This window comes from Delphinapterus leucas, chromosome 16 (assembly GCF_059928025.1).
Source record: "Delphinapterus leucas isolate spDelLeu-1000000601 "Yukka" chromosome 16, BTC_Dleu_Yukka2, whole genome shotgun sequence".
NCBI lineage: Eukaryota > Metazoa > Chordata > Mammalia > Artiodactyla > Monodontidae > Delphinapterus > Delphinapterus leucas.
In genome coordinates, this window is record NC_143144.1 from 14,100,998 (window position 1) to 14,116,264 (window position 15,267).

The 15,267-nt window shown below is 42.1% G+C and overlaps 1 protein-coding gene across 1 annotated transcript in view; it reads right to left on the minus strand.

Annotated features, from left to right (window-relative positions):
• The window catches only part of LOC115804013 (uncharacterized), a 193,969-nt gene that overhangs the window by 135,607 nt on the left and 43,095 nt on the right, over positions 1–15,267 (minus strand). Inside the window, exon 3 of the mRNA XM_089897508.1 lies at positions 8,270–8,424. Coding sequence (XP_089753634.1) covers positions 8,270–8,424 — 155 coding nt within the window. The remainder of the gene's footprint in view (positions 1–8,269; positions 8,425–15,267) is intronic.

Below are 15,267 nucleotides of genomic sequence, written 5' to 3' on the forward strand. Positions count from 1 at the left end.
TGTGCCAGGTGGTCTCTTTATACAAACTGTGCCCTTCCTGGATTCTATTCTCCACTTCACAGCCAGAATTCCCGTACTTACAACAATTCCTTTTGCCCTTCAAGTGAAATCCTTAACATCACGCAGAGACTCTGGACTGATCCCCTCAGTCTGCTTTCCTCTCTCTCACACTCAAGTTCTCTGGTGCAGCCACTCTAACCTCTCTCATTTCCTTCAAAGTTCTGTGTTCTTTGACCTTCATCTCAGAATACTACCCATTCTGACATCTCATACCTAGAAGTGCCCCTGCCATTTTTTTCTTAGTTGAATTGCATGAATCCTTCAGATCTCAGCCTAGACATCATACAAAAAACAATAAATATTTATGGATTGATTCCCACATCCATTATTCCAGCTGAGACTTTCATCAGCTCCTATCCACATTGCTGAAATAGCCTCTACTCTCCTCTGTACCACTCTGTACCTTTTAACTATAGCGTCCTCTATGAAGATGCTAGTTGCCTGGGTGTGGAACATTACTAGATTTAATTTTCTAATTTTACCATTTAGTTATTACTCTCTTCCTTGCTTGTCCCATTTAATTGTATCCTCTGATTTCAGCACATTATTTAACACAATAATTAGGTAAATCATTAAGTTTTTGATTAATATACTGACTAATCACCATAGATCTCATTTACTGAAAATGCCAATCTTTAGTTGCAGTTGAGCAGTGTTTTATCAAGATATTGTTTCAATAGTTAAACATCATAGTTTCTTATAATGCATATCACAAACTTGGAAAATTCACTTTCTTGATAGCTTCACCAAAGTTTAGAATTTTTTCCTAAAAATAGGTTATAAGTTACAACATCAGAGTGATGTTTTCTTGTCTTCTGGATGCGACCAAATCACAGTTTAGTGTCATTAAACTGTGGGACGAAGTAAGAGAGTGGCATGGACATATATACACTACCAAATGTAAAGTAGATAGCTAGTGGGAAGCAGCCGCATAGCGCAGGGAGATCAGCTCGGTGCTTTGTGACCACCTAGAGGGGTGGGATAGGGAGGGTGGGAGGAGATGTGGGGATATAGGTTTATGTATAGCTGTTTCACTTTGTTATACAGCAGACTCTAACACACCATGGTAAAGCAATTATACGCCAATAAAGATGTTTTTATAAAAAAAGGTATATTGAATTTTACGCAACTTACTTTACAGGCAAAAATTGTGAACTTAACTCCTTTTCAATGGATACAAAATCTAATAGTAAACTACCCAAAAGGATGGATAATTTATATTGCTTCTTTCAACAAAAGAAACAATAAAACTATGACTTATGAGAACAAGACTACATTGAGAAATTAAAAGAAATGAAACACTGGGAACCGATATAAACAACACTAAATATAGTCAGAAAAATAGAAAACATATCAACTTTATACCTCTGTAATTAAATAAATATTTATATAGTAGGGAAAAAACACTTCAGCAGAAAATTCTTAATTAGAAAGCACAATGTTTTGTAAAATAAATATATGATGATGGTTCATCTTAGATACACAAATAAGCATTTTAAATCAGGCTAGTAAGTCTTGTCCAAATATAGAGAAATATTTTTGACATCTAAAAGCATTAGGATTGTTGCCTAAGACATGACTCAAGTGGGATCTAAGTGAAACTTTCTCCTGGTGTCTAATTTATCAAATTCAAGTTCTTAAGGTATTTATTTCAGAAGTAGATTTCATTCTACTTTAAAGATTTCTGCCCTTCATTAACTTCAGATATCAGTCTACTTGCAGTCTCAGGGATATAAATATAAAACATGTTGACATCCCTGTGGTTTTGGATAGCTATTAATGTTTTTTCTGTTTGGTTAGAATTAATTTGTTTATTTTCAACTTGGCATGAAATCAAATAACTTTGTCTTGTTTCTATGTCTTTTATAAAGTTGATTAAGGACAATTGAACTAATAGTTAAATTGCAAGAATATATATGATCATAAAGAATGGCAAAAGCATTACTTTAAAATTGATTCTTTTGGACTTCACTGGTGGCGCAGTGGTTAAGAATTCACCTGCCAACGCAGGGGACACGGGTTCAAGCCCTGTTCCAGGAAGATCCCACATGCCGCGGAGCAACTAAGCCCATGCGCCACAACTACTGAGCCTGCGTTCTAGAGCCCATAAGCCACAACTACGGAGTCCACATGCCACAACTACTGAAGCCCACATGCCTAGAGCCTGTGCTCCACGACAAGAGAAGCCACCGCAATGAGAAGCCCGCGCGCCGCAACAAAGAGTAGCCCCTGATCGCTGCAACTAGAGAAATCCCGCGCGCAGCAACAAAGACACAAGGCAGCCAAAAATAAATAAATAAATTTATTAAAATAATTATAAAATTAAATTGATTCTTTTTAAGAATTTTGTAGTGATAAAAAAGAAGAGATAACGTTGCGGGTCATATATTACTATCCTTGTAAAAGTTGTGAGAAACCATGAATGAGTAATTCTACATTTATTAGCTAATGGTATGGTACAACCACTTATCAAAATAAAAATGAGGTCCATATACATACAAAATCAACTCTTTATCATAAGTATCACTAGAAACTATAGAGCCCCACATGAACTCTTGAGGGTAGTAAGGCTCTTAAAACAACATTTTAAGTGCATAGCTATTACAAACCCATTTGATACTCATTTTAATTGCCATGACGCTAATGAATATACTCTGTATTCAAACTGATGTCTCAAGTTCTACTACAGCAGTTCCAATATAATTCAGCCTTAGTTAAGAACGAGTATTAAAATTGCAGGGCTTCCCTGGTGGTGCAGTGGTTGGGAGTCCACGTGCCAATGCAGGGGACACGGGTTTGGTCCCCGGTCTGGGGGAATCCCACATGCTGCAGAGCAGCTAGGCCCATGCACCACAACTGCTGGGCCTGTGCTCTGGAGCCCACGAGCCACAACTACTGAAGCCCATGTGCCTGGAGCCCGTGCTCCGCAATGGGAGAGGCCACTGCAATGAGAAGCTTGCGTGCCGCAGCGAGGAATGACCCCCATTCGCCGCAACCAGAGAAAAGCCCACACGCAGCAAGAAAGACCCAACACGACCAAAAATTTAAAAGAATAGAAGAAAAGAAAAAATTTCCATTTTACCAGGAAGGAAGGAAAAAACTAATTAGAGCAAACATCAGCTCCTTGAAACAGCAAATTAAAGATTTATATTAAATCATGTTTTCTCACTTAGACATGTACAGAATACAATAATACAGGAAAACTTGCTATATCAACCACTCCTTTTCCTTGCCTCAGCTGTTCTACTCATTAATTAGCCTGCAAAATAGAAATTGGGATGCGAAAAATGACTCAGAAGGGGAGGCTGAAATTCACTTTACAATATTTAGTCTATGAAAAGGATTTTTAAAATACCACCACGCCAATATATTTTAGCCGAAGGAACAGGTAGTTATTTTATGGCAATTGGTCAGACAAGTTCTAATGTTCCCTTTAATCCTCTCCCACATGGAGGACTGACACCTGAAAATCCAACATGAGAGACCTCATGCCATAAATTCAAGATGGTATTTTTCAATGTATGGGTCACAGAATAACGCCTGGATGTTTGTTAAAAGCAAATATTCCTGGGAATTCCCTGGAGGTCCAGTGGTTAGGACGCTGCGCTCTCACTGCCGAGGGCCCGGGTTCAATCCCTGGTTGGAGAAATAAGATCCCACAAGCCACGCAGCATCGCCAAAAAAAAAAAAAGCAAACATTTCTGTGCCTCAACCAAGTTCTACCAAGTCAAAATCACGGGAATCAGCATTGTGACGAGCAACCTGAAAATTCTGACATATACACTTGTTTAAAAACAACTGCCTGGGACTTCCTTGGTAATCCAGTGGTTAAGACTCCACACTCCCAGTGCAGGGGGACTGGGTTCCATCTTGGTCAGGGAACTAGATCCTGCATGCCACAACAAAGATCTTGTGTGCTGCAACTAAGACCCGGTGCAGCCAAATAAATAAATTTAAAAAAACAACTGCCTGAAGTTTGGATGAGGTAATATTTAAAGCTATATATTTTTCATTTCATTCCAGTCAGCAAACATTTATTAAGTACGGATCCTATGTGAGTGAAAATTTGATACATGGAGGGTGTCCCAAAAGGCAAGAAGCATATGATAAACTTATTTTCAAGGTACAGTTTATTAAGTACAATGATAATCTGCAAATGTCTGGAAACACAGAAAAGTGTGCTTATTGTGCGATTAACAGTTCACTCTTTTCTTTTTTTAATTTATTTTATTTATTTATTTTTGGCTGTGTGGGGTCTTGGTTGCTGCGCGCCGTCTTTCTCTAGTTGCGGCAAGCGGGGGCTACTCTTTGTTGCGGTGAATGGGCTTCTCATTGCAGTGGCTTCTCTTGTTGTGGAGCACGGGCTCTAGGTGCACGGGCTTCAGTAGTGTGGCACACGGGCTCAGTAGTTGTGGTTCGCGGGCTTAGTAGTTGTGGCTTGTGGGCTCTAGAGCGCAGGCTAAGTAGTTGTGGTGCGTGGGCTTAGTTGCTCTGTGGCATGTGGGATCTTCCTGGACCAGGGCTCAAACCAGTGTCCCCTGCATTGGCAGGAGGATTCTTAACGATTGTGCCACCAGGGAAGCCCTAACAGTTCACTCTTTATTTTTTTACAGCTTTATTGGAGTATAATTGCTTTACAATGATGTGTTAGTTTCTGCTTTATAACAAAGTGAATCAGTTATACATATACATATGTTCCCATATCTCTTCCCTCTTGCGTCTCCCTCCCTCCCACCCTCCCTATCCCACCCCTCTAGGTGGTCACAAAGCACTGAGCTGAGCTCCCTGTGCTATGCAGCTGCTTCCCACTAGCTATCTATTTTACATTTGGTAGCATATATACGTCCATGCCACTCTCTCACTTTGTCACAGCTTACCCTTCCGCCTCCCCATATCCTCGAGTCCATTCTCTAGTAGGTCTGTGTCTTTATTCCTGTCTTACCCCTAGGTTCTTCATGACATTTTTTTTTCTTAAATTCCATATATATGTGTTAGCATATGGTATTCGTCTTTCTCTTTCTGACTTACTTCACTCTGTATGACAGACTCTAGGTCCATCCACCTCATTACAAATAGCTCAATTTCATTTCTTTTTATGGCTGAGTAATATTCTATTGTATATATGTGCCACATCTTCTTTATCCATTCATCTGTTGATGGACACTTAGGTTGCTTCCATTTCCTGGCTATTGTAAATAGAGCCGCAATAAACATTTTGGTATATAACTCATTTTGAATTATGGTTTTCTCAGGGTATAAGCCCAGTAGTGGGATTGCTGGGTCATACGGTAGTTCTATTTGTAGTTTTTTAAGGAACCCTAACAGTTCACTCTTGATTTCAGTCTAGTAGTTCATCCTCTGAAAAGGTGTCTGGAGGTTGAAGTGTGTTTAGCTTATTAGAAAATGTAACAGAAGTATTGGTTAAAATCAAATTTACCCTATGTTTTCTCATGGTTTGGACATCCTGTGTTTTCAAGAGGAGGCTAATAAGTGTGTGAGGTTTCTTGGTGGCTGGGGGAAGGGACAGAAGGTACCAATGAGGGAAGGGAAAAAATGAACTACAAGACCAGAAGCACTAAAGGCAAACGGTTTCTCTTACCTCCAACCTAATTCTCCTGGTGCCTGAACTGTGAGTTAAACTTATCAATATTTGGAAGTTGCATTGTATTTTTTTAACCACCAGAGCAAAATTCAAACAGTAAAAGATGACTTTGAAGTTTAATAGGAGAATGGAAGAAAATAAAGCTGATGGTGCCAAGTTATTTTTCTGGTCAGCAATTTTACCTCACCCCATCCCCTCCAGGAGTGGAGACTGATTGACTGAAATCTTTAGAGTGAACTTGGACAGGAAGTACTCACTCATGAAACTGAGTGCAGGCAAGCTGCTGGGATTCATTAACTGTGCCTAGATTTTCTATAACCCTTGGTTGATTTTTCCTGGCAGTGAAAACAGGATCCAATTTAAAAAAAAAGATTGTGATAAGTGAAGGCAGACAGAAAAATGGTTGCAGGTACCTTAATGGATTTCCATTGTACATAGCCATGGTTCTCAGAGTGGTCTCTAGACCAGCTATTTCATCACTACCTGGGGACTCATTGTACTAGTCTGCTCTGGCTATTACAAAAGACCACTGGTTAGGTGGATAAAATAACATGTTTGTTTCCTTAACAGAGTTGGAGGCTGGAAGTCCAAGATCCAGGTGCTGGCCTGTTTGGTTTCTGGTGAGAGCTCTCTTCCTGGCTCTTCCTCTTTTTATAAGCCACCCATCCAATCAGATTAGGAACCCAGCCTTATGACCTCATTTAACCTTCATTATCTCCTAAAAGCCCTATTTCAAATAGGGTCACACTGGGGATGAGAACATATGAATTGTGGGGCCAGAATTCAGTCCATAGCATGTGTAACACATGAAAACTCTGGAATCCTGCCTCAGACCTACTGAATCTGAAATTCAGGAAATGGAGCCCTGCAATTTGTGTCTTATTAATCTCTCCAAGTTATTCGCATGCACACTAAAGCCTGAGAAGCACGGGCCTTCTGGGAAAATTCCAGCATCTCATTTCGTTTCCTCCACAGTTTCTCTCATTTTTACTTTTCAACCTTATTTCTTACTGCTCTTTGACATGAACTCTGCTTCTGCTAAACTCCTTCTCACTGTGGCCTGAAGGATCATTCGTATTCTGCCTTTCAGGCTCTTGTTTCCTCTTTTTCCATGACCTTGAATTGTCTTTCGACCTCTTTAATGAAGCACCTCTTTAACATCCCAGCCACGGTCATGTCTTCTTTCTCCAGATAGCATAAGCACCACTTGTCTGAACCAATCATTTTCCTATTTTACAGATTTTACTTTCTTAGAGTTCATAGGTTACACTTGTTTGTAATTTTAGCACAAGGCTTTGCACATAAAAAGTACGTAAGGGCTTCCCTGGTGGTGCAGTGGTTGAGAGTCCGCCTGCCGATGTGGGGGACATGGGTTCGTGCCCCAGTCCGGGAAGATCCCACATGCCGCGGAGCGGCTGGGCCCGTGAGCCTGCGCGTCCAGAGCCTGTGCTCCGCAACAGGAGAGACCACAACAGTGAGAGACCCGCGTACCACAAAAAAAAAAAAAAAGTACTTAAATCTTCAAAATATTATAGACTGTCCCGCTTATAACTCTTCTCTGTAAGCGACTCCCTACAACACTGGCTCCAATACAACACTGATTTGGGGCATCAAACAGCCCATTGGTCTCTGACATAATGCTACTTCCAAAGTTGCTTACTATTAAAAAGTAATCAATATATTATTTGCTATTTATTAAGTCCTTAAGTGCATCAAGCCCTATAATAAGCACTTAGTACATTACCTCATTCAATTCTCACAATCACCCTGAAATAGGCATTATGATCCTTATCTGACTGAAAAAGACACTGGAAACTGAGGCAGAGAGTTCAAGCAACTCCCCCAAAGTCACATACCCAAGGAGCAGCAAGGCTGAAAAATGTGAACCTATGTTTCTCTGACTCAGAGCATATGCGTTATTTCCACTGTGTTATACTAGAGACAGAGAGATTTAGTTTTCTGTCATCGTGTTGAATTTACTGCCAAGAATCCCAAAGGTATAGGTCTTGCATTAAAGATAATTCCAGGATTACCCTTTGTAAACTCTCTATTTTCTACATTCGTAGCGTACACACACACAAACACACATCCTGAAGCACTGCTAAAAGTAAGCCATCATGAAAAAAAATTGGGGGAGGACTTCTTGACCAACAGATACTGTTAAATGCCTACAGACAACAAAGAGCTCTAAATTCCATCACTATTCTATATGCTATTTACCAGCGGACAGACTTTGGAATTCTTTCATCTTTACATTGAAGACAACTGAAGAACTCAAAGGGAACTACTTGAAAGCTCACAAGGAGCTCTGATAAACTTTTGCCCAAAGCTACTACTGATAATTAAACACTAGAAGCACACACACACACATATATGCATAGAAAATTGAAAAAAACTATAAAAACAATGGAAATTTTTTTTCCAATGGTAAGTTCTTAGCTTCCTTCCCCAGAAAACAGACCAAGGGGTTGTACTTCACTTTCACAGCTACCAGCACTTTGAAGACTGGCCTATTAAGAGAATAAGCCACATCTGCTGGATTGTTTCCATCATTCCAACCACCAGCTGAGATAGCAATGAACAGTAACCCTCCCGTGCTCAGCCTACCTGGGGGGTTCCACAGCCTCGCCATCTTGCAGAAACAGGTGACATCCTGCCCACATGGAGGTGCTGAAAATGAGCTGAGTATCTTTCTGGGTTGTAGCGCACCACCGCTGTCTGTGTCTGCAAATCGTGAGACACGATGGGCCATACTTTGTCCTCTGTGGGGAGAAAAATGCCGCGACGATGGGTCATTAGTATGCAACTGCATCTTCAAATGTCAGAAAATAAGTGAGCTACACTTTCACTGGTGTTTTCCCTGAACTGCTGTAGAATAGTTAAGGACAGTAACTCTTCAAGTAACCCTTACTGTTTTCTCACACCGAAGTTCTGCTTATATAGACAAAGTAGAAAAGTCATATTGTTTATTAAAAACAAACACAAGATCTGGTGGATGCTCTAACATCCACAGCATTGAATGTGAGGCCCATTGTGTTGCAATGCCTTCCGACTCTGGAACCCCTCACCCCTCCCGTAGAACAGGACCTGCTCCTTGCTAAATGAACTATGTGCTCTCCAGCCTCTGGATCTTTGTACATGCTCTTTGCTCTAACCGGAATATGCATCCTCATCTTGTCAACAACTGTTCTTTTCACCCTGACCTTTCAGATAAAATTAGACACTGCATGCTCTGTTATTGAAATGTTGTACACATGTGGGATGATGCAGATAATTCTCTTGGTGTTTTGGACCCTGAAAATTTCAATGTGTGGAAAGAAGCAGATATAAGACTGATGAGGTCGAATTAAAATCCTACATAGTTCTGCATTTGAATTAGAAGTATCATTATAAACGCTTGATGACGTTATCTTTTAAAAATACAGATATAGGGCTTCCCTGGTGGCGCAGTGGTTGAGAGTCCGCCTGCTGATGCAGGGGACACGGGTTCGTGCCCCGATCCGGAAAGATCCCACATGCCGAGGAGCGGCTGGGCCTGTGAGCCATGGCCACTGAGCCTGCGTGTCCGGAACCTGTGCTCTGCAATGGGAAAGGCCACAATAGTGACAGGCCCGCATACCGCAAAAATAAAATAAAATAAATTTAAAAAATAAAAATACAGATATAGGTCCTAGCTCTGTCCACTGAAAAAGTCCCCAAACAAGGACCAAGCTCTGGCACCAGATTGTTATCACTCCATACCATTTTCCTTTAAGAGAAAACTAGGTTCCTGGAGAAATGGTTGATTCCAGGGCTGGAAAGGGTTAAGAGGAGCCTGAAACATATTGTCACATCAGAAACAAATAAACTACTGGAGACAGAAGGCTGTTCCAAAACCCCCAGGGCCAAAGAACGATGATTTTAATTAACATCAATCAGAATTTCCTGTAATGAATTAAAATACATCAAGGAGGGCTTCCCTGGTGGCGCAGTGGTTAAGAGTCCGTCTGCCAATGCAGGCGACCTGGGTTCGTGACCCGGTCCGGGAAGACCCACATGCCACAGAGTGGCTGGGCCCATGAGCCATGGCCACTGAGCCTGTGCGTCCGGAGCCTGTGCTCTGCAACGGGAGAGGCCACAACAGTGAGAGGCCCGCGTACCGAAAGAAAAAAAAATACATCAGGGATATTTAATTCTATGAGTTCACTGAAAATAAATGTTTAACTTCGGAAGATGCTAGGCAACTAACACATTATTTTGAATACCAGTAAATGAAGGCAAAAATTCAGCATTTAGTCTACATTACCTATATGAACTGTAATATAACTAAATACTCCCTTTATGGAAATATTTCCGCTCATAAATGAAGGTAAATGATAAGTTAGAGTGTCATCATTTTGTAACTGTTACCGAGTCCAAGCTCCCCTGCTCGCCACATGACAGGCCAATAAATCAAAAAGGAGGTGTTGAGGTAGGGAATACTTTATTCGGAAATCCAGCAGGCCTTGTAGATGACAGACTAAAGTTTCAAAATAACCATCTTCTCCGGGTTTGGATGTCAGTTTCTTTTATAGTACAGAGAGGGGGAGGAGATGAGGAAGTAAAGTAAAAAGGCCATAAGATTTGTAAATATCACCTGGAATGGCCAGCCTGGGGGAGGTGATGTGTTAATTTCTTTATGTGTTAATTTCTCGTTCCTTGCAGCCATCCACAGGTGGAACAGGGGCCGGATGTTTCCCTGAACAAAGGTACTTTGGTTTAACATTCAGGCAGAGGGGCAGGGTTCCCAGAGGCAGGCCATTATGTGTACACAGTATCCTTTTACTGAACAAAAGCAGCGCAAAGCAAAGGTTAACAGTAAAAGAAACAGATCCAACATGGAGTCAGATTTGGCTCTTTCCTGTTACAATTCCCCACTGTAAATGTCCATTTCACAGTCTTGTGGAAAAAGGGGTGACGACCCAGAAAAAGAGCTCCCAGATAATTTGGCTTTGAAGGCCAGTGAGGCTTAATTTCAGGAGTCCCAGAGGGTTGGGGGAAATAGACTTCCCTCTCAATGGGCACACACAAAAATCTCACAGGCTCTGGGATGGAGGGAAGAAGCAGTAATATGATAGGAACATGGGTCAGACCTACTTGCTGATCTTGGAGAGTCTCCCAGAGAGACAGGAGGTAACTACAGCTCACCCTGGGGACACAGACACTGACTGCAGCAATTTTAGGGAGCTTGTTCTACCACATGGACACTGGTGCTGACAAATGCCACTTTGGAATCCTCCTTCTAGCTTATAGCCCCAATACCCAGCCCTGCCCAGACCAAACAGCATATAAGTGCCAGTGCTGGGACGCCTCAGGACAAGCAACTAACACGGCATGGACACAGCCTCACGCACTGGCAGGAAGATTGCCTTATGACCCTGGGAGTCCACAACCATCCCTGGACATGATCCTGTCCAACAGAGGGCCCAGGACCCGGCCCCATGCTCCAGTGCACAGGCACTAAATCCAACTCGAGACCCTCGGGGCCCTCTAGACAGAGAACCTGGGACCCAGCTCCAACCAACAGTGGGCAGGCACCATCCCCAGAATCCCACGGGCTTGAGCCACACACTCTAGGGAACCTGCTCTAGCCTCAGGACCAGCTTCCCTAGTGGGTGGACACCAGCCATAAGAAAACCACAGCCCTGCAGTCTGTGGATCTGGCCCACCCAGAGGCCAGATCATGCCCTGGGACTGGCTGGGCCCCAGCGCCAGCCACCAGCAAGCCTGCTCTAGCCTCAGGCCCAGCTTCACCCACCAGTGGGCAGACAACAGCCGCAAGAAAACTATAGCCCCATGGCCTACAGATGCAGTCCGCCCACTAGCAGGCCAGATCCCTCCCTGGAGACCAGCTGGGCCCTGGCCCCAGCCATTAGCAGTCCAACAGAAGGATCAAGACACCCTGGGCCCTGCAGCCAACTGTGTGAGAAAGCAGCCTCACCCACCAATGATAAAACACAAGTTCTGGGACCCCTGAGACCTGCAACCAGACTCCAGGACCTGGCTTCACCCACAGTGGTTGGGCAACAGCCCTGAGATTTCCTGGACGCTGACTCCACCCACCAGTAATGCAGCACTAGTCCCCCCACCCCAGGTTTCTGCAGTGAGCCACGCGCCTGACACAGTTAACAACCCATAGCTAGCCAGAAGCCTCTGCACAAGGCAGGACCCAGCAACCAACAAGTCCAGGGGCAAAGCAAGCCTACCAGACCACCCATATGATAAGCCTACCATGACAGGAAGACCCACGCAGCCCTCACAGGGGAATCCTCTAGAGCATAAAGCTCTGGTGACGAGAGGGGAGTGCACTACTGGGACACACAGGATGTCTCCTGCAAAAGGCCACTTCTCCAATGTTAGGAAACAAACGTAACCAATCTATAAGATACATAAAAATATAAACAGCAAATGAGGCAAAATGAGGCGACAGAGGAAGCTGTTCCAAACAAAGGAACAAAATAAAACCCCAAAAGGAGAACTAAGTAAAGTGGAAATAGGTAATCTATCCAAGAAAGAGTTCAGGGTAGTGATGATAAAGATGACCAAAGAACTCGGGGGAGGAATGGATGCACAGACGAGTCAGAAATTTTTAACAAAAATTTAGAAAATATAAAGATCAGAGGTGAACAATAAGATAACTGAAATGAAAAACACCCTAGAAGGAATCAACTGTAGACTAAATGATACAACGAATGTATCAGTGAGCTGAAAGACAGAGTAGTTGAAACCACTCATACTGAAAAAAGGAAGGAAAAGAAATGAAAACAGTTTAAGAGACCTCTGTAAGAACATCAAGCACACTAATATTTGCATTATAGGGGACGCAGAAGAAGAAGAGAGAGAAAAGGAGGCTGAGAACATAACTGAAGACATAATACATGAAAACTTCCCTAAGCTGGGATAGGAAACAGACATCCAAGTTCAGGAAGTGCAGAATGTCCCATACAGGATTACCCACAGAGGAAGACACGAAGACACATTGTATATTATTTTTTTTAATATTTATTTGGCTGCATCAGGTCTTAGTTGCGGCCCAGTTCATTGCAGTGCGTGGGCTTCTCTCTAGTTGTGGCACACAGGCTCCAGAGTGCACAGGCTCAGTAGTTGTGGTGCACGGGCTTAGTTGCCCTGTGGCATGTGGGATCTTAGTTCCCCGACCAGGGATCAAACCCACGTCCCTTGCATTGGAAGGTGGATTCTTAACCACTGGACCACCAGGGAAGTCCCCACATTGTATATAAAAATGGCAAAAATTAAAGAGAGAATGTTAAAAGTAGCAAGGGAAAAGTAACACAGTACTTACAAGGGAACTCCCATTAAGGCTCTCAGCTGACTTTTCAGCATAAACTCTGCAGGTCAGAAGGGAGAGGCATGGGCTTCCCTGGTGGCACAGTGGTTAAGAATCCGCCTGCCAGTGCAGGGGACACAGGTTCAAGCCCTGGTCCAGGAAGATCTCACATGCCGAGGAGCAACTAAGCCCATGCACCACAACTACTGAGCCTGTGCTCTAGAGCCCACGAGCCACAACTACTGAAGCCCATGTGCCACAACTACTGAAGATGTGCCTAGAGCCTGTGCTCTGCAACAAGAGAAGCCATGGCAATGAGAAGCCCATGCACTGCAACGAAGAGTAGTAGCCCCTGCTTGTCACAACTAGAGAAAGCCCTCATGCAGCAATGAAGACCCAGCGCAGCCAAAAATAAATAAATAGAAAAGAAAAAAAAAAAAAAGAAGGGAGTGGCACAACATATTCAAAGTGATGAAAGGGAAAAAAAAACCTACAACCAAGTATACTTTAACCAGCAAGGTACTTGATCAGATTGATAGATCAAAAGCTTCACAGACAAGCAGAAACTCAAAGAGTTCAGAACCACCAAACCTCCTTTATAAGAAATGCTAAAGGAAATTAGCTAAGCAAAAAAGAAAAGGCCACAACTAGAAACATGAAAATTATGAAAAGAAAAAAGTTCATTGTTAAAGGAAAACATATAGTAAAGGTAGAAAATCATCCATGCACAAATCTAGTAGGAAAGTTACATTTTCAAATGTAGTGAAATCATCTATATTGACAATAAACAGTTAAGGGATACACAGAACAATTAGATGTAAAATGTGGTATCAAGACAGTAATCATGAGGGGAGGCTAGAACAAATGCAGGCTTGTGAAAATGCATTTGAAATTACAAGATCAGAAATGTAAAATAATCATAGATAACAGATATATAGATTGCTATATATAAGCCTTATGATAACCACAAACCAAAAATCTGTAATAGACACACACACACAAAAGTAAAAGGAATCCAAACATAACACTAAAGATAGCCATTAAATCACAAGAGAAGAGAACAAAAAGAAGGAACAAAAAAGACCTAGAAAACAATCCCCAAACAATTAACAAAATGGCAATAAGAACATACATAGTCCATTGATGGACTAAATGTTCCAATCAAAACACAGAGTGGCTGAATGGATACAAAAACAATATCTGTATATATGCTGGCTGCAAGAGACACACTTCAGATCTAAAGACATAACACTGACTGAAAGTGGAGGGATGGAAAAGGTATTCTATACAAATGGAAATCAAAAGAAAGCCACAGGGCTTCTTCCCTGGTGGTGCAGTGGTTGAGAGTCCGCCTGCCGATGCAGGGGACACAGGTTCGTGCCCCAGTCTGGGAGGATCCCACATGCCACGGAGCGGCTGGGCCATGGCCGCTGAGCCTGCACGTCCGGAGCCTGTGCTCCGCAATGGGAGGGGCCGCAGCAGCAAGAGGCCCGCATACCACAGGAAAAAAAAAAAAAGCCACAGTAGCAATACTTATATCAGACAAATTATCCTTTAAAATAAAGATTGTTAAAACAAACAAAGAAAGACACTACATAATGATCAAGGGATCAATCCAAGAAGAAGTTATAACAATTGTAAGTATTTATGCACTTAACATAGGAGCACCTAAATACATAAAGCAAATATTAACTGACATAAAGGGAGAAATTGACAGTAACACAATAAAAGCAGGGAATTTTAAAACCCCACTTATAACAATGGACAGGTCATCCAGACTGGCCTTAAGTAACACATTAGACCAGATGGAGACAATATATATATGGCACATTCCATCCAAAAGCAACAGAATACACTTATACACTTCCTTTTCAAGTGCACATGGAAATTCCTCCAGGAAAGATCACATGCTAGGCCTCAAAACAATCCTCAGTAAATTTAAGTAAATTGAAATCATATCAAGTATCTAAACACAATGCTAGGAGACTAGAAATCAACTACAAGAAAATAACTGCAAAAACACAAACACGTGGAGGCTAAACAATATGCTGCTAAACAACGAATGGATCACTGAAGAAATCAAAGAGGAAATTTAAAAACACCTAGAGACAAATGAAAATGAAAACACAACAATCCAAATCTATTGGACACAGCAAAAGCAGTTCTAAAAGGGAAGTTTACAGTGATACAAGCTTACCATAGGAAACAAGAAAAATCTCAAATGAACAACCTAACCTTACACCCAAAGGAGCTAGAAAAAGAACAAAGCTCAAAGTTAGTAAAATAAAAAAAAATCATA